Source organism: Syngnathus scovelli, chromosome 12 (genome assembly GCF_024217435.2).
Source record: "Syngnathus scovelli strain Florida chromosome 12, RoL_Ssco_1.2, whole genome shotgun sequence".
NCBI lineage: Eukaryota > Metazoa > Chordata > Actinopteri > Syngnathiformes > Syngnathidae > Syngnathus > Syngnathus scovelli.
In genome coordinates this window covers 1,441,070-1,466,377 of record NC_090858.1, presented here as the reverse complement: position 1 = coordinate 1,466,377, position 25,308 = coordinate 1,441,070, and the positions used below count along the sequence as shown (strand labels likewise).

General features: G+C 42.3%; 1 protein-coding gene across 34 annotated transcripts in view; it reads left to right on the top strand.

Moving 5' to 3' along the window:
- The window catches only part of kcnma1a (potassium large conductance calcium-activated channel, subfamily M, alpha member 1a), a 98,989-nt gene that overhangs the window by 55,430 nt on the left and 18,251 nt on the right, over nucleotides 1–25,308 (top strand). For 5 of the 34 annotated variants that reach the window (XM_049736967.2, XM_049736960.2, XM_049736970.2 and 2 more), the window contains 16 exons: nucleotides 1,310–1,401; nucleotides 6,612–6,722; nucleotides 6,818–6,923; nucleotides 7,247–7,329; nucleotides 7,427–7,496; nucleotides 7,948–8,103; nucleotides 8,460–8,569; nucleotides 8,703–8,771; nucleotides 9,858–9,869; nucleotides 12,184–12,270; nucleotides 12,333–12,409; nucleotides 16,353–16,526; nucleotides 20,042–20,074; nucleotides 20,418–20,498; nucleotides 21,768–22,106; nucleotides 23,894–23,987. In XM_049736967.2, coding sequence (XP_049592924.1) covers nucleotides 1,310–1,401; nucleotides 6,612–6,722; nucleotides 6,818–6,923; nucleotides 7,247–7,329; nucleotides 7,427–7,496; nucleotides 7,948–8,103; nucleotides 8,460–8,569; nucleotides 8,703–8,771; nucleotides 9,858–9,869; nucleotides 12,184–12,270; nucleotides 12,333–12,409; nucleotides 16,353–16,526; nucleotides 20,042–20,074; nucleotides 20,418–20,498; nucleotides 21,768–22,106; nucleotides 23,894–23,987 — 1,694 coding nt within the window. Of the gene's footprint in view, nucleotides 1–1,309; nucleotides 1,402–1,506; nucleotides 1,599–6,611; nucleotides 6,723–6,817; nucleotides 6,924–7,246; nucleotides 7,330–7,426; nucleotides 7,497–7,947; nucleotides 8,104–8,459; nucleotides 8,570–8,702; nucleotides 8,772–9,857; nucleotides 9,870–12,183; nucleotides 12,271–12,332; nucleotides 12,410–16,352; nucleotides 16,527–20,041; nucleotides 20,075–20,417; nucleotides 20,499–21,767; nucleotides 22,107–23,893; nucleotides 23,988–25,308 lie in introns of all 34 variants that reach the window. The other 29 variants (XM_049736993.2, XM_049736979.2, XM_049736995.2 and 26 more) reach the window with 17 other exon arrangements.

The window sequence follows — 25,308 nt, the reverse complement described above, 5'->3', positions numbered from 1 at the left end:
CTTCCCCTATTCCTTCCCCTGCCCCGAACATCTTCCCCTGGAACCTGTCCGCCCCTTTCAATATACTGCATAGACTTGACTATGATGCAAATGAACCAATGCTAAGGTGATACGTTAACATTCCCAAATGAGAAAATGTTTGTGACGTTGTATCCTTCTCTTTAGCCTCCTGTCTCTTGTGCATTGCAATGACTCTCTGCTCCTTTGTCCCCTTCCTCTCTGTACGTCTCACTTTCCGCTATTCTATAACGATATTGTTAATATTCACAGTTGCGGTTTCAGGATACCCTCCCTCTTGTGTCCCTTCCCACAATTCCAACAAACACAGGGGCAGGGAGATGAGGCTTAGGTCGGCTTGACTGTTACCACGGCAACAGCAGCCGGCCACCTTAACGCCAATAATAACAGGGAGAGGCTTGATGAAATTTGTAACAATAATCATCAAGCAGCAAGTTTTGCTATATTTCAAAACCATTGAGAACAAAGGAAATGTGGACGAGACTAAAAAAATAAGTTGAGAGGCTTTTGAGAAACTAATTACATTTAGTGGAAACTCCAAAATCAAATAGATTCCCCCCCAAAATTGTAAACGCTGTCTAATAAATGTCAGGGTGCCTTACAAAATAATATTACTTTATCAATATCAAATATGTTATCGTGAGTTCCCGTGTGACGCCACACATAGTTTTTGTTTAAAAAAAAAAAAGAGAGATCTCGCCAGACAACTGTCACCATGCGCAATGATGGCCCGCAGTGTCCAGCGGTGTTGCCATGGCGATAGCTTGCGTTTTTTCCCCCCCCCCCTCGAGCACTGAGAGCTCTGGAAACCTTTACACCTGAACTTGCTCTTGCTCTCTATCATCATGCATGATGACTTCAGGCAGGAGATGTTTTGAAAGCTAGGGATCGTATCAGGCAGAGGGTTGGGCAAAATGCATTCAGCTCATTCTCCGACTCCCGACAAATGAGTGTCAATGCGTTTTGCAGCCGCGGGACACCAGGACGGCCTACTCAAATCAACCTAGCCGATCATCTGTGTTTGTTGGACGAAACATGGCACTTGGGTTTTTGTTAACATTCTCAAACAAACAAAAAGACGCTCCTATCACAGACTCCACCTAAACCTTCTGTGATAAAATTGCCCCCAAAAGCCAAAATGAAGGCCTCCATAGACGCACGGAGAGTGAGCCACCGGATTTCCAAAGTCATATTTTTCTCCTTTGGAGAAATGTGGGTTGACGCACGCCCCAGCCACCCGCTCTCCAGTCTCGTGTTTAGCTTCTGCTTCTGTCTTCTATCTTCTCCTTAGGCCATGTTTGCCAGCTACGTCCCTGAAATCATAGAGTTAATAGGAAACCGCAAGAAATACGGTGGTTCCTATAGTGCAGTTAATGGGAGAAAGTAAGTATTCCAGACGGTTCTGCTGTCGTTCTGTGTGCGGTGGAACCCTCTCTGCATGCCTTTTGTTCTGTTTTTTTTTTTTTTTTTTCTGTTCCATGCATGTAGGCCATGTTTGCTCGCTACGTGCCAGAAATTGCTGCTCTCATCCTTAATCGGAAGAAATACGGAGGGACTTATAACTCGACACGAGGCCGAAAGTAAGTTGGAACGCATACAAGGTGTGGTTGTGTGACTCAAGAGCGCCCCCCCCCCCACCCCCCCTTCTCCTCCCCCCTGAAACCATTTCACTCGGGGGGGGGTGGTATCTTACTTTTGATAGCACTTCAAATAATGGTAACAAAAAGTCACACTGCGTGACTGGAGACCTCGGCCATTAAACCTCACATGTCCACGCATCTTGGCGCTCTTTGCCATCTTCTTCTTCACTCTCTCACTTTGAGCTCATTCGAGGGTCACACTGAAAAAGGTTACGAGGAAAAAAAAAAAGTTTCAAAGGTTCAGTGAGTAAAATTTGAAATTAAATGGGATAAATGAATCTTAAGAATCCTAAGAAGACAAATGAGTTAATGTTAAAACTTGCATGAGTGTTAATGTGACAATCAGTAATCATAAAACCAGTATCAATCATATTTATTCGGTAAAACTTTAAAAAAATCCTTGTAATATTATACATTTATTTTTATATTTTTTATACACAAACATATATGTTGCAACATTATTGCAGAAAAAGCAAAACATAAATAAAATAAAAAACACTAATAGGTGAATATTTCATCAGATAGATTAGTTGCCCAGAAAAAAAATTAAATAAATGAATTTTGAACTGCAAATAGGCAATTTGCTGCTGGATGTTTTTTTTTTTTTTTTTTATATGTAATATTCCCCCAAATTTTTCCCTAAGAATATTGCACAATTTTTCCTCCTAAAATGAAATTATTCTTCTTATGATTTCATTGTTATTTCCTTTTCACTGTGGCCCTCATACTCCTCAAGTCATTTGTGTGCTGTTTTTCTCCTTCTCGACTCTTTGAAACATTGGCCGTTACAATTGGATTTGGACAAAAGAGCTTTCATGACTACGACACTTCAACTTGGGTTGCCTGTGTTCACTTCCAGCTCTCAGCACAATCATAACCATGATAAAAATGAATCAGAAATAGTCATGAAAACCCAACAAGGTATTCAAATATCTCCGATAAAAATAATCGAATAAAAGATCTGCAAATGCATTAGCATTGGCGGTCAACAATGATCCATGTCCTCTTCTGCTTTCATTTTGCTTGCATGCTTTTGTGGGATGCGTCTGGTTCAAGCTGCATCATTTCTGGCATGTCCTCGGCAATGACGTGTGGCTTCTCCATCCACTGTGAAAAAGCCACCTTTCCTTCCTGTCTGTCACCGCTCGACCCATGACATCATCAACGTGTGACACCACTCTGGCCCTGATCTTCAGTCAGCTCCCACACCCTTGAATGCCAGTTCGCCTCGCCTCGCCTCGCTCCCATTTGGAGGCTCTCGCTTGCTTTTGGCTTGCTTTTTATTGTCTCTTTTTTTTTATTTTTTATCCTGCTTGGTTCTCAATTGCTTGCCCGGTTCCTCTGTTTGTCCGCTGCTGGTTGTTTCCAGAGGCTCTCAAAGCACGTGACGCTGCTGTACACAGTGCTCGTTGTACAGTATTGTGCGTCTCGCTTGCGCTTATTGTGCTTCTTCTCTTTGTGCCTCAAACCTCATCGATATTCAGCAAGCAGAATTTTTTTTTTCTTTTCATTTCTTCTGCCTCGTCTTCTCTTCTCCAATCTTTGTTCAATTGGGAAGTAATTCAGCGAGTCAGATGTTAGAATAAAAAGAGGCCAGAGAAAAGAAAGGAAAACCTTTGTTGGACAGTGTTTGCCTGTCAGCGGCGCAAGATTGATGAAATGTTATGTTTGGCTAGAAACTCCAGGCTGGACTCCCAAATGGGTGCTGAGAGAAGCCCTTGTCAAAATCTGGGATACTTTCTCCCACACACTTTATTTTCTTCTTCCACTTTTATTCTGGAGAGAACATGTGGTTACAATCATGATATCAACCCAAAGCAAAGACATGACTTTGTACAGTTGATACAGTATGTATGCGTGCCTTTAGGTTTTACATATCATACGCAAAGCCAAAATTTGGCCTGCATGGAAAGAAGCTCTCAAGGAAATAAGATTAGTTGATTACAAGTATAGGACTGATTACAGGTCACGATACATTGTCAACTATTGAAGAAAGTTGCTTTCATTGAATCTTGTCATGTGAAACCGCAATACGTGAGAGGAAGACGGACCGGGATTTTTCCCTTTCATGCTCGCCCTAGCCTGTGTAGCGTAGCGCACACCCGCCAGCTGAGTGACGGCGCCAGGCTTGTGCGTGTTGATGAAATAATGATGAGAGTGGCGTTGAGTTGGCAGCGGCGCTCTCGGGGCGGAGCTGTGTTTGACGTTATGGTTTTCATTAGGCCCGAGTTTGGTTTGAAAAGGGCTTGGCACGGAATCTTGGTCCCGAACTCTGTGACATCTACCTTTTGAAAGAATTTCTTATAGCCATTTCTTATAAAAATAATCATAATGAAGTTGCAAAATACTCTTATGAGTGATATATATATACATGTGTGTGTATATATATATATATATATATATATATATATATATATATTTTTTGTGTGTGTTTTATTTCAATTTATATTTATTTGTAATATTATTCTATATTATATAATAAAATAAACTATAAATAAATACCCCAAGCCCCATGTAAAGAAGATGCTGTTCCATTGGGCCAGTTACAATGCAAACATGTTCCGGCTAAGCAAAGGATCAGAGCAGTAACGAGTTTTTGTATATGTTGCTGATGTTTGATGAGCTCTTGGTTTTCATTTTCAAATCATTCCAGACCACATCCTGGGATGTTGCCCCGACTTGCATGTCCTGTGTGCATGCTATGCACTGCCCGCTTGCATTCAACGTTATTGTATCTAATCTGTATTTATTTTATTTTTTTTACAATACAGTATGAAATAGAGATGAATTGTGTAGTCATGCTAACTTGGGGTTTTTGTTCATTTTTGGTCCACATTTATTATTGGCCACGCATTTTATCTGCTGCATCGATAACGTCTGTCTATAAACCGAGTCATACCCAATGGTCATCAACTCGAAGAAGGGCGTAGAGTCACTAAAATCACGCAGTAAACCGTGAGCGATGTTTCCCGTCGTCTCGCGCCAAATGCCGCTAGCTGGCCGCGCATGTCAGCTCATCAGACCCGATGGCCCCTCTTCTTCGCTTCGTCGTCTCAGCTGCCTGTTCGATTCTTTTAAAAGGCATCTGGGAAGGCCATCACCCGCCACGACGTCCATGACCGGACGCTGCCCATCAATCTGGAACCGCAGCTCTCGACCGACATCAACTTGTATTTCCTCCAACTGATTTCACTCGATCCAATTTAAGACGGCGACTATTAAAGTTTCCTCCTGCCGTACGAGAGCGTACCGACGACGTTAGGCCAAGCCGTCACGACAAATCTGTAGCCGTGAATAGGAACATGACTGGTAACCGCAGTTAATTTTAGGAAAGAGTAACTTTATCCTTTTGGTTTTGGAGTGCAGAGGTGTTCGGTGCCAGGCCAAAACTAAAGTGTCTCAATTGTCTCCTGGCACGTCATGCTAAGTAGCGGATGAGGCCCATCGTCATGATGAGATATCGTTACACATGTCCATCGGGTAATTAGTACGTCAGCCAAGTGTCCGAAGTCATCTGCGTCAGTAGAAGGGCACATTTGGATCCGATGTTGGCAACAGAACGCCATCAGACTCGCATTTAAATTCATCCTGGATCTACGCAGTTAACAATGTCTCATCAAGGTCTTAGTTGAAACATCTGGGGTACAAACAGTTTATTTAGAGGGAATCGCTCCAAGAGGAACTCCAGTTACAAACTCTCATGAATACTTATGGACACTAATATGTTGAGGTGCCATATACTTGGAATGGTGCACTTATTTTAGAGGGGTGACTGTGACCAAATAGGAACTGCAACTTTTTTCTCATAAAAAAAATTCGATTCTATTTTTGTCATAGGTGCAAGGATCCCTTCCACACAGTCACCCAGAAAATTATAACCTCATCAGCATTAAATTAAGACAATATAAGCAGCAATTTTAGCCAAATGTTCCAAGAATGAATCATTTCTATTTATATATTATTTTTATATATTATGTTTATTTTTATATTATTTTATAGTTTATTTAGTAATTTTTGATATTCTTTTTTTAATTATAAAACTGTGAAATGATGTCCAATATTATTCATACATTACAATTATACAAAAATCAATTCTGAATTTTTCCACAATAAATGTGAAATTGTATGCCAAGGTTCTCATCATCAAATTACAACTTTCCTCTGGTAAACGATGCTCTTCTTGATTTGTTTTGACATTCAAAAAGAGTCCGAGGAGTCAAGCTTTGACTTTGCGTCGCAGGCTATTCACTCTCACAGCAAGAGTTGGAATAACCAAAGAGACAACAAACATCCAAGCGACATGGCGGTGATCTCGCAGAATAGAAATTAGGCAAAACGCTTTCATCAATGTTGCTTTTGTTTGGCGGCGTAGCTGAGAGTCGCACTTGATCACTACAGCCTGCGGTGCGGCGCGTACATCCAAACGCGGATCTAATCACCGGCCGCCACCGACTCTTGCCAAGTTCTTGTCACCGGGTCCTGTTTAGACTTGGAGTCAAGCGGAGGCCTCCCAAATCCCTTTGAAGGTCTTTCGCGGCGGTGTTGTGCAAAAGAGTGCGATCAGATTGATGTGCGTGTCTTTGTCAACATCCATTGGGCTCACACGGGGGCGGTTTGGCCAGAGGGACGACTTGAAGATTGAGAACGGATGAGGGGCCGACCGCTGCGGGCTGCGTGATTATAACTTAGATTAGCTAAAGTGGCTCACAGTTAAGTGTTTGATTGCGCTCGTCCTGCAGGTTTAAACCACTTTTCATGACAAGGGGGGGAAAATATTCACTTAAATGGCAAAAACAATATAATTCAATTTTGTGTTTGCTTTGAAAAGACATTTTTTTTTGTTTTTCCTTTTGGTGCTTTGGGTTTGGCTGATGATGTTTGGGAGACATGCCAGTGTCTGCAATGATTTATGCTGCCCACTCAAAATGATTTCTTCCCTTCCCCTCCTTTCAGGCATATTGTGGTCTGTGGTCATATTACCCTCGAAAGTGTCTCCAACTTCCTCAAAGACTTCCTACACAAGGACAGGGATGATGTCAATGTAGAAATTGTTTTTCTCCATAAGTAAGTTCACCTATTTGTGCTGACTGTGTTCAAAAAGCAATCGGTAATGGGAAGTTTGCATTCATGTATTCCTCAAATGTGTCCTTGTGTGCCAGTATTTCCCCTAATCTTGAGCTGGAAGCCTTGTTCAAACGCCATTTTACACAAGTAGAGTTCTACCAGGGATCTGTGCTCAATCCTCACGACCTGGCTCGAGTCAAGGTACATTTATTGAAATGTTGCGCCAACCGACATGTACTATTGAAATCATTCGGACACGTGCGATGTTTTCATTTGGGATTGTCAATCCAAATCTGATCTGTATTTGAGTGAGAATCCACAAAAAGTGACAGATGATGTGGTCAGAAAAAGCACACATGTAGCTGAAATAATGATTAGAATTAAAGTCAACTTTTTTTTATCTTGAGACTAAATGATGTTCATACATATTTCGAAAGCTTTCAGGTATGGAACTCATGACCCTGAATGTGTTGTCTTTATTCTCATAAAATACTTTTGAATCTCAAACCTCCACTCGCGCATAGATTGAATCAGCAGATGCCTGTCTCATCTTGGCCAATAAATACTGCGCTGATCCTGATGCTGAAGACGCCTCCAACATCATGAGGTAGCACATCAGCTTCACTGGTTCATGTCACCTCTTTTTTTTTCATTTCAATTGTATGTTTTTGTGTGCTTTTTTCTAAATCTGCTTTCTTCATTAGGGTCATCTCCATCAAGAACTACCATCCCAAGATCAGAATAATAACACAGATGCTTCAGTATCACAATAAGGTGAGACGCTGTTGCCGGACCGAAGCTGTGACTCACAAGAACAATAAACATTAGCAAGCCAGTGTCAATCTGTGCTCTGAGAGCCCCAAGCAATGTTAGTGAGGCCCTTGTGAACTCATTGCTACTTGCAGATTTATTTATTATTTAAAACCTGAGCACAAGAAGGTAGGAAGGCACCATGGGAATGAGTTTTTTTAAAAAACAAATAGATTTTCATCGCAAGGGCCTCAACCAATGTAGATATTCACTCGTCACTATTCCATTCGATTTTTACTTGCCAGTTGATAGAGAAATAAGTGAAAGATATCGTTTTTTTGTGAACGGTAGGCTGGCGAAAAGGACGGCCTTGAAACAGCTTCCTTGCATGTAACCTCACAAACAGCAAAAAAAAAAAAAAGGCTCACTCATTAAACTCCCTCATGACAACCTCCGTTTGTATGTTGTGGCGAAGGCCCATCTGCTGAACATTCCGAGCTGGAATTGGAAGGAGGGCGACGATGCCATCTGCCTGGCCGAGCTGAAAGCGGGCTTCATCGCCCAGAGCTGCCTGGCCCAGGGCCTGTCCACCATGCTGGCCAACCTCTTCTCCATGAGGTCCTTCATTGAGGTAACGCCTTCCCGCCATCACGCAGGGGCTCACGTTGCCTTTGGCTTCAATGAACCGATTCATGAGGCGAGGCCAACGTGAGTGCGGGAGAGTGATGCAAGGCAGAACCCTTCCTCGCTAAACCGAGACATCCTCGTCCAAAGCGAGACAGACTTCCCATTAGTGCGTTCAGATGTCCCAACACTTCATATTTTACCGTAATATTTCATCTGGAATCCATTTCTGCGGCCGAGCCCTGAGAGGTGTTTGCCTCTATCAAAGAACCGTTGTGGTGACATTACGATGATGGATCCATACATAATGAGCAAGGCCCCGCATCTGCGCGCCATATTGACTTCTCTACCGCTTCCTTCCAGATCGAGGAGGACACCTGGCAGAAATATTATCTGGAGGGCGTGGCTAACGAGATGTACACAGAGTATTTGTCCAGTGCTTTTGTGGGCCTCTCCTTCCCCACCGTGTGCGAGTAAGTACCCCCTCATTGGCTGGCCGCTCGGCCAGCCCGCCGTCCACGGTAGGTTTTGTGTCGAGCGGGAGCCAGAACGCACGTGTCGACCGACAAGAAGCTCCTAATGTTCTCCGGGCCGCTTGTCTTCCAGACTGTGTTACGTGAAGCTGAAGCTGTTGCTCATTGCCATCGAGTACAAGTCCGAGCAGAGAGAGAGCAGGTTTGTATGGGACGAACGCTCCCGCCATTACTTTGGTCAATATGGCACCGACCGGATGCCTTTCAAACAAAACACTCTCAGGTGTCTTCTTGATTCTTTTACAGATTTATGGAACCTCAGCAACAATTTAATAACCCGTTTTTTCTAGTGGACCAACAAATAGATTACAGCACACAAAACTTAATATCTTGGGATCATTTTTAAGATAATGAAATGCACATTTCAATTTCATGTCATTCCCCCCTCCTCTTAACTTTTCGTGTTTCCTTGGCTGCTTTAATACTGTACCTATAACCCCTCCCAAAATAGCGGCCATCTCAGTTGCCAAATCAGTATGAGGGCTACACTGAAAAGAAATCCAGTTAGGAGAAAAAGTCTTAATGTTATGAGAATAAATATTGTGATTTTGAGGAAGGCAATCTGAGACATGCCATATATTTGTTAAGAATGTTAAGAATATCCATATATCAATATTCAAGAATGATTCTCATAAGATTAAGTTTTGTTTCTCTAGCTACGTTCATTGTCACAATTGTGTGAAATGATTACTTTTCCTGTCAATTTTAAGAAATTGGTATTTAAGTGAAATTATTTACATCACAAATCAAATCAAATTTGGAGTTGTCAGAAAAAGTATTCATTTTCCTACATTTTCAATTCTATTGTAATATTATGGCTTTAAATTATTCTTGTAAAATTATTACTCTTAAAAGTGATAATTTTTTGTGATTTTTTTTATGATCAACGTAATTTGACACTTTGGTGCTTAATTTTTGTGTACTTGAATATTTTTTTCTTCTTTTTTGAGTGGCCCTAATACTCTGAACTCCTTCTTCCCCTTGAACACTTTATCCGGTGTTTTTTTTTTTTTCTTCCTATGCTCAGCACACCAGAAGCCTTATAAATAATCTGCAGTTAACTGTTTTTATAATGTGTTTGGAAATGTTGGCTTTATCCCAATGGATTCTGAAGAAACTAGACATCATGCTTTTTATGAGCCAGTCACACAAAAAAACATGCCAATCAGCAAAGCATCCAAACGTTGTTCTCCTGTTTGATTTGAGATTTTGTTCTTGTTGTTTGCAGAAGCCGAAAGCGGTATGCCCTCTACCCTATCTTACTTCCAAAGTTCCGCCACTACTTTAATGCTTCTGACTTTGGGAGTTTGCCCCCCCCCCCCAACCCCCCCCAGGAATATTCCCCAAACGCTATCTCACACAGGCCTCTTGTTTTTTATTTTTTTATTTTTATTTTTTCCCTCCTCCTAACTCTTTTGGTTTATCTTTTTGATGGTGTCCCTATGTGCTAAATGCACTAACTTCTTTGCAGGCAGAGAAAGAAAGAGAGCAACTAGATGAATTGGACATGTTTGTAGGAGTGCTGTTTCCTTGTCTTTGCTGTCGTCACTGTACCAAGGCCAAACGCTCACCCTCTCCACATCTACCTCTTATTTGATTTGACCCGCCGCTTAGTTGATTTCTCTCACTTTCAGTTCCCTTCTTTCAGTTGTGACCTAACTATGTGTGTTTATCTTTTTTGGGGTGGGGGGATCCAATTACGTCCAATCTTTTTTCAAGTTTTTGCATCAAAATACGAAAGACTTGCTGCTGATAATCTTGTTCTACCCGCTGATTATATCTGCCGGCAGTGTTTAATACGTGTCTTGTCCAACATGGGTTGATTACACCATTCATTCAGAAAAAAAAAAAAGGCATGGACATTTTGGATAACATTAAGCATATCCAAAGTGAAATTTTCGCAGCCCCCTTCCTTCTCATACGCATTCACTTTTGCATTCCATCACCTACTCATGTCGTCACTGCTTCATGTACGTGATCGACTGGGAAGAGATGTGCGAACGTGTGTGTCAAGCTACGTTGTCCGGTCACTCCCATACACTGTATATGTGTGTGCGTGTGTGTGCGTCTCTCGAGTAGATGTCCTCAAGTAAGGTCACTTCCTGTCAGTTTGGTGTTTGAGAAACAATCCAACTGCACAGAAGTTACTGCAACCGTCTGCATCTACGTATACTTGTTACTGCAGTGGCCCCCCTCCTCTTCCTCCTCCTCCTCATGTCGTTTGGTATCTTTGCATGCTCTGAATATGACGCCTTCACATGGACTGCCTACCTTGTTGCTCACAATATGAGGTTTCCACGCTCTTGGGAGTTTCCATTCGCCACCTGACCATGCAGTGCACCTGGAAATTCTCAGATTGGGGCAGCAATGTTTTGTGCAAGTGGTTTAATCGGTCTATTTGTTTGTTTTTCACTAATGTGCATGCTTATCTCTCTGGGGGGCTATTCAATCTGAATGAATTCTGACTTTTATGTTTTATTTTTATTTTTTTTATACATGATGACCGAATGTGGACTTTGAAATCCTAGCCGCATGACTTGCACAATTTGAGATATGGATTCAATTGCTCCCTTGATATTTGTGATATGATTATTAGAGTGTGGCAGAGTCCAGAGGAAAGATATTACACGACAAATTTATTTTAAACATACAGCAAATGTCAAAATGTGATCAAGAGTCTTTCATCTGGGCTCATGTTGTGGAGGAGTGTGACCTTCGAGGTCTGTGAATTCTGTGTTTTGTTCAATTTGGTTTCACACTCACATCATTGATGACTGTTGCCCACAGGTAACCATTAATGACCTGTGTGTGTGTGCGTGAGTGAGTGTGTGTGCGTTTGAGTGCGTGCGTGTATGATGTTTCCTCTTCATGTCAGTCTAATTAATGGGGAATGATACAGCCATTTACAGTACAGTCGCACTCCCATCCTGTTGCACTTTCATATTTTCATATAAAGTTAAAATGTAAATCAATATTTCAATTGTTTTTTACAAACCAAACCGACTAATGTATTTTTTTAACAATTAAAATGACCTAATGAGAGGAGCCACTGTTCATTCCCCTGCATCCCACTGTCCAAGAATAACAAACTATAATCATTTTTCTTATAATACAAATCTGCAGTCACGTCTACATGTGTCATCACAATCACAATATTAACATCCTCAAATACTAGCTGATAGATAATGCTGCATTTAAGGCTGCTGGGAAAGTAGGAAATCACCCACTAAAGAGCTAACTCTACTTACTTGTCGGCGTGGTAGCCATTTTGCTCACTCTGGTCAAATGATAGTCTCCAAAAAAAGTAGCAACATAACCCACAGTTAGAGGAGGCTTGCGAAAATGTTTTAAAATAGCTTTAAATAATAGCAAAAAATTTATGTATAATAAATGTTTTATCTGGCCAATGAGTTGAACCAACCCCCCCTTGACTTTCTGCTGAAAGCGTGTATGTACCATTCCTCTTGATTAGCATGTGGTGTCAGCCGTAAGCATGAGCATTGTCCCTCCCAAAATAATGAGTGCTTTGTTCTATTCTGTTTCTCCCTCCCCAGTATCCTCATCAATCCGGGCAACCATGTCAAGATGCAGGAAGGAACGCTGGGCTTTTTTATCGCCAGCGATGCAAAGGAAGTCAAGAGGTAAATGCTGATGGTTCCCTGGTGCTTGAAGACGTACTCAAGGTCCGCCTGTCTCTTTCCAGAGCTTTTTTCTACTGTAAAGCTTGTCACGATGACATCACCGACCCCAAGCGGATCAAGAAGTGCGGCTGCAAACGACGTGAGTATCCCGGCCTTTACGTGGTCCCTCCTTCTCTTGCCCCTCCCCTCCCTCCTCATTCCCCAACATTCCCTTGTGGATCTTTCTGTCTGCTACTTTTTCAATTTTGCTATTACGCTTCCCGTTGAGTCACTGCTGAGTGTGTGTTTAAAGGTAAATCAATTTTCAAATGCTGCGCTACATATAGCATACAGTATGATCATCAGTTTTACTTTTTGGTAAATATTTAGTTAGCGTCATTTTTTTTAGTTTGTTTGATTTAACCATTGTGTCACTTGACTAGTCTGATGGAAATTAATAACTTATTTTACTGTACATTTCTACAGGTGTGTCTTAATTAATTTATAAAATGCGATAAAAATGTATTAAGACCTGCACATTTTTCATTTGAGGAATGGGAAATATATAAAGTAGGGACAATTTGTATTTTTTTTTTTAACAATAATATTTCTTTCAAAATGGTATGCATTAAATTCCAAAAGTCAATTTTGTCAATCTACACAAAGGTCAGCCGCAATACGTGTCTATAAAATTATACAGTCCAAATTACAGTCTGAGTGGACTCTTAACTTGTGTCCATTGTGGCAAAACTTACAATAATGGTTTGTTTTCACAGCGGTTAATATAGTAATATGAATATATGAAATGCGCTAGCCATATTTGCAACACAAATAATTTGAATTCAGTCGTTGTTTCACTCGACTTCCATTCACACCTCTCAAATCGATTCAACCTTAGCGCTCCAGTGTATATCATTTTACAATTCCAAAGTGTGATTGCCCATCTAAACATTTATATGAACCTTCAAGCCCCTAACTCATCCAGTGAATAGCGCATATTGAGCTAAAGGGTCAGTAACAATTACATTAGCGAGATAAAGCGGCGCTGTAAACTAGAGACTCACTAATTCCCGCTTTTGTCTGTGTCACCTCAATTCATCAGGGAAATGCATAGCCTAGAATTGGCTGACCTTTACACACCTCATTTAGACAAACTGTTAACTCCCAAAAAAATCTGTTCTATCATATTTGTTGTTTTTTTTAAAATTTTATTTTCCCCTTCCATGTTTCTTTTTGACCAATGACACACTTTTTGATGTATTTCCTCCCCTTGCTGCCATTGGAAAACACCACTTAATTTTAACTACTCACTACTAGTGATTTATTGTGAGTAAAAACCAAACCAAATGAGTGTCCTACTCTCTTCAAAGTGTTCTTTTATTCCTCCTCCTCCTCTCCTCCTCAGCAAATAGCACACTGTATCAATGTTGCATGTACCAGTGTAGCTTCTGCATCCCACTCCTCGCCTCTCATTTTGACACTGTGCTCCAACCAGCAGCAGAAAGGAGCCTTTTTCATGGCTGCTCCATTCAGATGGTGCTCTAAATAGGCAACGATAGAGAGCGTGACACCGTGACCAAACACCACTAACCCACACGTACACACTCGGTGAACCCCTTTACACACTCCAGGAAAGTCCTCAAGAAATGCAATGCACATGTGAGATCTACACATAGACCTAAACTATGAAGTGAGGTTTCAATCTGTCAGAGGAAGTTTTGTATGTGTGATTGTGCTTCGTGGGAACTTTTTTTAAATCCCACCAAGCACACATCCTACAAAAAAAAAGATCACCCAATGAAAACAATCTGGGCTAACCTTTCGAGGTCATCTCAGCGACTGTCAGTTTCAATTGTCAAATTAATAGCTGGCCGCTAGATGGTGCTATTGTGCCAGGAAATGAATCCCCATCATTTCAAATGTTCAGCGGGAAGACATGCAGCAAATGTGAACTTATAATTAAAATAGAAAATGTACGACGTAAACTGGTCAGCGCGCCTCAAATGTATCAAACTGTCGCTTTGTTTCGATCACATCGGTGTTTCTGCATTGCCAGATCCACATTCGGCGTAGGCCTGATTCCAATTTGTGGTTATCCATTTTCAAGCCCAAAATTGTTGAGGATTGTTGCGCTCAAAGCGTGGAGTGTAAATCCAGCCGTTAGTTTGTCATCATCCTCTAGGCGGAAATCTGCTTCTTTGTGAGAAGTCAGAAGACATTGTCAGCGTGTCTGTGTCGTGTTCTCCATTACTCCACAGCACACTTACCATGTGTCAATTCTCACTGGAACATAACATATGTTGACTGTGGTCCCAGTGCCCCCCCCCACCACCACCACCACCACCCCGAGTGAAAACTCTGAAGTGCAGAAGTTCCGGCATGACCCGATAGCCTCGCCGCTCTTGTCTGCCATTCTCTCCAAACTGCTTCATGACTGTGAACAGTTACCTTTGCACCTTCCCCCCCTCGTCGCTGAGACCCAAACGACTTTCTTTCTGCATGTTCTACAAGGCCACACGCATGCACGCACGGGATTTGGATGATCCCTGAAAACCCGCGTGTCCCATTCTCTCCTCGGCCTGGAAACGTAGGGCTTCATTCGGGACGTTATTGTCGTACGTGTGTCAAAGTCAAGTCAAAGATGAGCCGCGAGTGTCAAGGCGCCAGACGCTATTAGTCGGCCGTCACTTTGCACCTGGCCAATGAGAGAATGGGGAGCGGGGACTGTCGGTGCACCCAGTAATCTGGAGACGCTACTCAGGGGACTTTCACTCCCGCTTCCCTCGGGCTTCGGGGCTTCACACGCAGGCGGACCAGATACGAACGAGCGTGACAGCATTTCAGCTGCAAGACTATTTACTGTCGATTGGCACCAATGATGTGTTTTTATCAAGTAATCCTACAACTGTACGTTAGATGATGCGATTTGTTTTGCCAAAAACAGATAATTATTTGTATGCTTGACAAAAATCAAATTTAAAAAAATATCAAAGTATTTTTATAGGTTTTGATGACTCAGATTTTTATGAAAACTCGTCTTCCATATAAGCATAATGATTAAATGGTAAATATTTTATTTGTGTAAAAGACTTTCCGTAATGTTTACATAACGTCTTGATTGTACAATCGTAAGCATTTCTATGAATCTCTTGTTTTTTCATTATATTTCATACAATAATAATTATAATAATAATATCATGCAGCCCATTGAAAAACGTCTATTTTGTTTTTTGTCTTTTTTAAAATAGTAAAATAATAATAATAATAATAATTTATGTAATGAATTAAAGACCAATGATACATATCATAATGACATCATCAAGCAGCCCATTGAAAAGCATACATGATTTTTTTTTCCATTTGTTTTAAATAGTAAACTTGTTAGTGTTTCAGATTTGACGAATAACCCCAAAACATGTCAACATGCTTATCAGACATATTTGCAAAGTCCCGGAAAATAAACAAGACACAATGCACGTTAGAGTGAAGCTTCCCTTTGGGCGTGGAGCAGTGAAACTTCATTTGTGCAAGCGACAGCATGAGTTGGCACGTGCGGCACCGCCCGTAGAATAGCGCCATGGCATTTTTTGGACCGAGGCGCGCTTCCGTAGCGCTGCTGCATGATGGGATACAGGTACGTGCTCCGCTCTTCTCAGACCCAGCGGTTTGCGGGATGTCAATGTAAAATGTATGACAAGTTTGTTTGAGGTTTGCTGCTGAAGACATTGCTCATGCCTCTCCCCCTCCTCCCCCCCTGAATGCCTCCCCCTCTTTCTCCTCACCCTCTTCCCACAATTATGGTTTTGCCTTTTTGACCTGTTTCGGCCTTAGCACGCAGCTTGAGCCCCTGAACGGCGCCAAAGAATTCATTCGTGTCTCCACTTTGATGGGACAAGCTGAGCGTCGCAAGCAGAGCTTAGTGTAAATCTCGTGTGAACTTGACTAAATTGGGCATGTTTGTTTCACGGACGGGGGTTCAAGTCTGCTAAGGCCTGCACATTCTGATGAAGTGACCTTCCGACTTCCTCCCTGGATGAATAGTTTCTCCTCTTGCCATTAACCTGCTGCTTCTCCTCTCCTCTCATCCTGACACGTGACTGTAGCCAAGATGTCCGTCTACAAGCGAATGAAACTGGCATGTTGTTTTGATTGCGGCCGTTCAGAGCGAGACTGCTCTTGCATGTCAGGCAGTGTACATAGTAACATGGACACCCTTCAGAGGGCCTACCCACTTTCCTCTGTGTCTGTTCATGATTGCGCAACCACGTTACGTGCCTGTAAGTGACACCGCCCAACACATGCTGTTACGTGTCGTCTGTGACCTGTGCTTCCGTGTGTGTCGTTACCATGCGCTACAGCTACCGTAACGTGTGTACACGTGTAGCGGTGACGTTGTCCACGTGCACTTGTGGTCCCATTACTTTGTGTAGATGTGGATTTGTGGCATAATTCACTTTTAGTTTCTTTTGTAAGTGTCGATCGCTGTTTTTCAGGCTAATAATAATAAGAATACATTTTATTTATCAGGCGCCTTTCAAGGCACTCTTAATGGTGTATCTATCTATCTATCTATCTATCTATCTATCTATCTATCTATCTATCTATCTATCTATCTATCTATCTATCTATCTATCTATCTATCTATCTATCTATCTATCTATCTATCTATCTATCTATCTATCTATCTATCTATCTATCTATCTATCTATCTATCTATCTATCTATCTATCTATCTGTCTATCTAAGTTAAAAAGATTTGTGTTTAGGTGTGTGGATATGTGTCTCAGTTGTCTATAGATAGCTGATTGCAATCACTAGTTTTTGCTCTCTTTCCATCAATTTCCAACTGGCTTATCTATCTATCCTTAATTATATGTTGCTAGCTAGCACTTCTGTACTTTGATTGGGTTTTTCTCACCGTCTTCATTTATTTCTCATGCTCATTTAGTTTCACTCAGTGTATCGTGTCTTTTTGATGGGTGTGTAGTGTTGTGGCTCTGTGGTGGTGCTGTATTGTACAATACTGTAGATGGCCAGCTAGCTATCGCATGCTGCATTTCGTCATGCAGTTCTGTGATAAAAAAAATCACTTCTGGAGATTGACTGTTGTGTTTTTGATGATTGTTGACAATTTAAGGTAAGATGTGTGTCCGGGAAGAATGGACATCATGTTTCATTGTACAGGTCTATTCTGCAATGTAATGGTTTGTTGTTATTATGCAATGTACATTTAGTGTAGCAAACCCTGAGTTCACTTTTTTTTAAGTTTGTATTTTTGTTACAGTTAGCACTGTCTTTCTTTCATGTTTTTGTTGGCCTACTTCAAATGAAAGATTTAGGACAATAAAATAAGACCATCGGCCCTAAGTTATCTTATAATATCGCTGATCTCACAGATCAGAGTTGGTTCACACTGTCTATCTCCGTGTTTAACAATATTATCTTCTCAAAGAGAACACCAGCAGAAAACCCGAAATGAAAAACCAAAACAAGATGTTGGCTTGATAGGGATATTGTGATGGCACCGAGTGGGCAAATCGCCTCTCTGCCGTTTGCTCTTGAGAGGGTCGGAACGACTAAATTGTCTGTCGATTAGACATGGCAGCGGTAGGCCTGGCTATCAAAGCCCGGGCCTCCGACGTGCAGATCTGATTTCCTCTTCAGCATTCTGCCGACGTCGGCCGACTCAGCCTAGATTAATGTCAAACGTGCCATGATGAGTTTAGTTTGGCCCCGTGTACTTCGGCACTGCGCTGGTATCCCTGGGTACCAATTACTGGCCATTACATGGTTACTGATCTCACTTCTCCCTCGAGCTCCTTGTAGGATTTCAGGAAAGCCTACCCTTCCTTGGATCCCCCATCTGTATGAACAAAGTGAGTTTTAGCGAAAGAGTGCTTGTCAAGTTGAGGATTACTGGATTTCCTCTTGCCATTTCCTGTTCTTCATTCTGCGACCAGATAAGACATCTTTATACGTGATGACTTCATGCCTTCTTGTGCATCTGGACTAGATTTTCTTTGGTCGGAAAACTTTTACCGCTTGCACTATTTAGGTGAATTTGTCGAGCTAAGTTGCTATGGAATCCTGTGATTGTTGGTGGCTGCCACTGATTTGGGTTATATTAGCCGATATTAGATTGTGCTTCACCACTCATAGTTTCCCATGTACTGATTGAGTGGGCAGCTGAAGCGAATGAAAACAGATATGCTAAATCATTTTCAGACATCGGAGCTGCCTCTTTTGTATGCAAGACAAAATGATACCAAAGTTACAAAGAGAATTTTTTTACAAGCAGTGTAACATGTTTACAAAAACAGAAAAAAAATTACTGAATACCTGATTGCAATGCCCAAAGGTTGCCAAAATGATGTACTCAATTCTCATAGCAGTCTCAGGTCCTGTTTTATGTCCTGACCACCAAGTGTTGAGATACAAAAGATGATATCATAAAAGGTTTGCATGAGGAGCAAGGGGTGCGGTCTTGTGCTATTTGGCTCTATATCCAAGGCTTTTCCGTGACCTTCCATCGGTGCGTACCAGCATGCGTCTTGCCTCTCCTCGTGCATCTGCATCTGATTGCTGGAGACCTTATCTCTCCCGACACCGAAATTATGTTTTCATTTTCCCGGCCCTGCTGGTCCGTCACTAAACTTGCCCTGACAGCTGCTGTCCACCAGGCAGACGAGGAAACAACACCCCCCCCCAGCTCTACCCTCTTTCCCGAGATGCTAGCCGGTTAGTCCGCCGCTTTGGTGGCGCGGGCAAATCGCTACGGACAGATGCCAGGGCCACTGTGGGTTGTTGTATGAGGATCTGTGTCAGAGGCCAGCCTTAGGCGCTCATTGTGACCTTTAGTGATGGAAAAGACCCTGAGTCGAGAGTGTCAGCGCTGCCCAGTTGAGTTAAGTGTCCACTATGTTCATTCCGTGTCTCCTGAGTCAGGGTCGCTCGCGTATGATATAATGGAAGTGGATAATTACGCTGCTAAACACAAACATCAGAAGTGTGACAAACTCAGATTTGATTTTTACGCAAAACTCAGCAAAGTTTAACATTGCTGGCAGTATACACATTTAGACAAGTCAGATAACGACAACTTGGAGGATTCGCTCGCATTACGGCATTTCCGTAGCTGTCGTCCTGGCGCTAATACTAACCCAGAAAGCAGATTAATGGCCCCAATTTTATGTGCATTCAACAGTTCCAGAAAGGTGTCAGTGTAAAGGAAAAACACTTCTTTTTAATATATTAGGGATGGGCATCATCATCAATTATTTGGCCAAAACTTTTCCCTTATTGAAATGCTATTTTTTTATTTTTTCATCGAAGATAATATTTGAAAAAAATTGGATTTTCTGATTGGGATTTCATTAAATGCCCATCTCTAAAACATATCATTGTTCAGATAGATTTGTTCACTGTCTTGCATTGTTCTCCAGATTTCATCGAGCATTTATCATATTCAAATGTTTTCTAATTGTTCACATCAATCGTGGTTCGTTTTCAAATGTTAGCTCTTTAGATTTCATTGTAGATGAAGCACAGCACATCCTGACAATGGACAAATCATTTCATTTCCCTTTTATGAAGCGCATTCCACAAATCATCTTCATTGTGTCATTTACTTCCATTCCGCATTCATTTCGATTAGTCTGATGTATGCATTGATGTCTTTCACTTCATTTCCATGCCCCATTCTTACGTTGATGTCTCTTATTTCCTACTGTGTGCTTCACGGCATCCTTTCTCCCCCCGTGTGACCTGCCACTTGTCTTTGCATTCTCCTCAGCCAAATATAAGTATAACGGATATGTCAGATCACGTAAGTGTGTTTCTCTGTCCTTCCCCGTTCGGATCTATAGGCCCTTTTAAATGTAACACGATTAGTACTGACAGTTTCCTCCCTGTCTAATGTTCCCTTAGCATGTAACCCTTTCGTATTGTTATTTTAAGAGCAAATTTTTGTTCAAACAGTGTTGCCATCAGTATAACTTTGAAAACACTGTTAATATCTAATGCAACCAGAAATAATGTTATTTTTCTATATTGACAGTAGATTGTAAAGCTTTGTATAAGAAATGGCTTTGTGTTCAATAATAATAATAATAATTATAACAACTTGGCGTTCCATGAACCATTGTTCTTTTGTATTGTGCTGCATCTAGCAGCAGATGGCGCTACAACACCAGGGAACAGTGGAAGCCAAAAAGAGACTGGTGTTCGATTCAAAGCTGATTGCAATTTAGGTAAATAATTGTCACTTCTGGTTAAGAATAAAACTATAAAGTATCACATGCTATATAAGTCCATGTATAATTTAATTTGACCTTTTGTTCTTTTGTGTAGAAATATATAGCAATCTAAGGTGTTTGTTTACACTCCTTTAATCATCTGCCGTAATCATAATATCAATGTGATTTATTTTTGTATTCAACTGTAGCAAAAAGCCGGGGTTGAAATACCGTTTCTTGTGCAATGAAGACGAAAAACGTTTGCCGGCGCAGGCAATGGCAAAAAACAAAAGCCAGCTTCCCTCACATGCTAAAGTCAACATTTTCCGTTGTTCTTCATCCATTTGCACGCGGCGCGGTAGCGTCATGTGATTAGCATTTCAGGAAGGGACAGTTGCCGTCTGGCTTGTTCAGAAAGCACAGTGGAGCTGCCAAGGCGGCTGAGCGTGCTCTAATGCTCTACATGTTTGACAAGGGCCAGATGAATCCAGGAGCTATCGGTGGCGCCCTGTAAATCAAGGAGGCAGCTGACTGCTGGGATAAACGTCTGTTTATCGCCCGGGGCCACCCAAGCATGCTCTGTCCTCCAAAAGGACCAACCGGCCACCCTCCCACCCAAGGCAGGAAAAGGCCTCTGCCGGCCGACTTTACAAGCACAGATTTGACTCGTCTCCCTGCCGAGCGCCTCGACCCCGTTAGTGCATTTTGTGTGTTGAGTATGTGACAATTTATTGTCATATTAAAGTAAACAGGATGCCTCGAGACACACGGGACGGCTGAAGCCGCGCAATTTTAATCCAAAGTGGTCCCTTCCCCATGTCGGATGCTTTTAAATGAGCGCTATCATAAATTATGAGTTCACGTTGTGTATGTTGACGTGACAAAACATCTAACGTCATATGACTGGCTGCCTTTCTCCCGTGCTTTGTTCCAGCCTTGTAATTAATTCACGTTTGTCACAAAAATGGTCACGTGCGGGCAGATGACAAGACAATAAGAAAAGTTTGATAACAAAGAAATGATCGTGCCGGCTTATTTTAGCTTTTAAAAACGGAAATAAATGCCCTGTACGTCAGCTAAGCTATTCTTTATTCTTTTGCACAACATGAGCCTTGTCGGATATTGTCGTTTTCATTTCCTACTCGTTGACTTTTCTCTGAAATCCCAGATAAAACCATGTGATTATATGACTAAATAATGTCAATGTGTTGATTTATAATTGCTTATCTACTAAAAGAATTCCTAAAGCTTTTCTTACACTTTGTATTCTTCATTGTTTGACAGTAACGGATGACGTTAGACCGTCTTTTCAAAAACGATCCGTTAAAACCAGCGGCTGCCCTTCCACCGCCATCACCTCAAACACTTTCTCGCCCAACGCCCTGCAAAGCAACCAGAACGCCTCGGTTAAGCCAGGCGCCATCAACATCCCCCTTGTTAATAACCGTAAAGGAAGTCTGCTTCCCACGCCTGCGGCTCGCCATACCAAACTGCGCCTCAGTATCTCGGTGCCAGAAGACGCCAGATCCTTGGCGGAGAGTCGGCTGAACCGGGCCCGCAGTCTGCCGGTGAAATACCGCTACCACCCCAGTAATGCCATGCTGCACAGTCACAGTAGCCACTGTAGGTTGCCCCCTTAGCGGGATGCATCAGTCGGTAGCCTGCCTGTGCTGTTTGCTGCATGATGCTTCACTCCGCCGGGGCTGCGACTCTTGTCTTCTTTGCACGGTTGTAGCAGCCATCAGGCTGAGGGGTTGTGAGTAGCCTGTAGCTTGGAGACTCAGATACTACATTTGGTGTTACCTTCTTTGACTTGCTATGTCGTACTAGGGATGGGCAGTCCAAGAACTATTCCTGAATGTTTGGGAATTTTCTTTTCATATATATTCAAACATGATGAGAAAATGAAGCTTCAAATTGGATTCATGAACACGTTTGTATTTTTTTGACTCCTCCAGATGGCACTGTTGGTTTTTAAATAAAGAGCTTTAAGAAATGGCAAGTCGGTGAACGTTCATCCAATGTTGAGTGCCATCTCGAGGAGCCAGAAATACAACTGGTTCATGAAGCAAATTTGAAGCTTCGTTTTGTGATCACTGGCTAGAGGGGATGCTAATATAGTAAGATGCTCACTTAGCCACTCTTTTCACTTTGGGTTGTAGGTTCCCATTTCAGAATAGTCCAAGACAAACTCTTTTGGTCTTCCCGTTTACCATTTGTTTCACCTCGTTTAGGCAGCAAATTGCTTGGGTCTGAATTAACCGCGCCCCCTGCTAGAAAATCCATTGCGACGGGTCTATTGTTGTTTACCCTGCCCATCCTTAGTATGTTCTCTCGGCTGATATCATTTTGTGTGGTCCGTTTTAAATAATGACACGACCTTGATGGTTAACAAATGAAAAGTTGTTGTGAAATTAGCAGCAACGGATGACACAAAGCAAGTAAGGGTAAACAACTTTTACGCCGCTGCTTTCTTTGTGTCCTCTGATTCGTGCTAAGATCACATGCTGTTATTGATTTCTAACCCAAGGACTAATCCAAGTGTGCAGTGGTGCAGCCAGAAGGGTGTCTGGTGGAAGCTCTTAAACGCAGACAGTGGTGAAGATCAGACTAGCACCGGCCGGCCGGGCCTGACCTCACTTTGGTTGCTCTTCCTTGTCCTTTCAGTCTGGGAAACTCTTGCAAAGTGCTTACGACCAAAGTGTCAACCCCCCAAAATTGAATATTTAATCTTACACGCATCATTAATTCCCAAGCTAGTCTTGACCTTCGTCTGCTGGAGGGTTATTTGTCCTTACTAGCCGCTTCTGACATGTCTAGCCCACTAATTCATCCCCCTGTTAGCGTGTCCTTCATAATGTGTGTGGAGTGTTCTCTTGGCATGGAGGTAGACCAGTAGAAGAGCCATTTTCTGCGCTAGAACCGGAATAATGGGCCCGATAGGCTTTTTAGCCCCCCAAAACGAGCCACCATAAGATCCATCGCCATAACCTCCTTTTACTTTATCTCATTGTCATTGCTTTTGCCCACGACCCACTGACAATGCCAATCCCATGGCAGTTAATGGTGTAGGTAGGCATGGTCACTCTGATGCAGACTGCTAGAGGTCCAAAAAAGCCAGGTGCACCTAATGCAAACAAAAACATAAGGCCCTTACGTCCTGTGGTCATTTTCAGGTCATCAATTGGTTTTTCTCCGGGGTTGTCTCCTGCCTTAAAGATTCCCCCGTTACTAATAATCGATCTTGGTTTTTCTTCGAGTTATTAATTTACCCTTTTCTTTCTGTTCACTTTTGTTGTGTTTGCTATGATTGAGTGTTGACAGTTTATTTGTTTAGTTTCATGTCAGGTCCAGCTCACTTCCCCATCCGTCTCTGTCTCTGTTCTGACACTGCGCGCGTGTGTTTGCAGTCGAAGACGAGCATCCGTCAACGCTGTCGCCCAAAAAAAAGCAGCGCAACGGAGGGATGCGGAACTCGCCCAACTGCTCTCCCAAAATGATGAGGTAAGAGACGCTTGCGTTGGCCTCGCCGTCTTCAAATGGGGAAGAAGACAGATGCAGGGGGAGGGAGAGAGAGAGGGATGGATGGAAAGACAGCAGACACTTCAGAGGTGATGCTGCTGCTGCTGCTGCTGCTGCTGCTGCTGCTGCTGATGGTGGGCGTTTGGATGGCAGGCGGGAGGGGGCGCACGGAAAAATGCGCCCTGATAGGCTGAAGCTGTTTAGGTTGGCACGCTGTCAGCTGTTAATGACAGAGCTGAAATAATGTTTCTGTCACCAGTCAAAAAAAAAAGTCAGCAAGGAGTCGTTTGAAATGCACGAGCCCCCCTCGGCTGCCTTTAAAGTCCCAGCTGTCACCTCCTCCGGTCAGGTCCACATGTAGTCCTTAAACATTGCTGACACTAATGACACCGGCGGCCAATCAGAAAGACCTGCATAGTTACTTTGCCCCGAGGCTACCTCTCTATTGTGGGAACCCCTGTGAGTAGTCTTTCTGCTACTTAACGGCCATATGCGAGCTGCATTGCCACAATCAAATATGAATTCAAATATTACCTTCCTTTTATCCTGTCCCGTGCTATTAAATTGCTCTTAATTGATTTTGAAAGATAAAAGGGGCCAAGGTATTCATGCTACAAGGCAGGGGGTTAGCCTCATGACAGCGCGGAAAAACAGAGAGGCCGCCGTGGCGGAGATCTAACAGGACAGGAACATTCGTAGCTATGCCGACTGGGTCTTAATGAATGCGAGGCGAGAGCCGTGCGGTTCGAGACAACTTGTCAGTATTTAAAAAGTAAAACTATCAAATGCGCTCTGTACAATCCAATGAGACCCAATCCTGTGTAAAATCAACCTTTCAAAATAAAGCATAACATTAGAATACGTTTCACACACTTTAGTTGTCAGTCAAACTCAAACTATTTTTTTGGTTGATGCTTATCATAATGCATGCTACAAGCGCGATAGATCGTCACCTTTCGGGACACTTGCCGAATCCGTAAAAAAAAAAAATCCAAATATAATTTAAAACCATTTCTTCATGAGGCACTGCTTGGGTAAGGTACCACAATATGACACGTTTTGTGAAAGTTACACACTGCTTAAAACTACGAATAATTGCCAACACTTTATTTTCCCTATATTTTAGTTAGGAGCAAGTTGTTTTGTTGTGTTCCTCCCTGAGGCAGCATCCCTCCCACTGCTCTGGCAAATCTATATGTTTTTTTAATCTCGTGCACTTGTGGGCCTCCCCCTCAGTTCTCCATTAAACAAGCACTTAATAAGCTTGCCAAAACCATTAGGCAAGCACAAGAGTGGTAGCCTT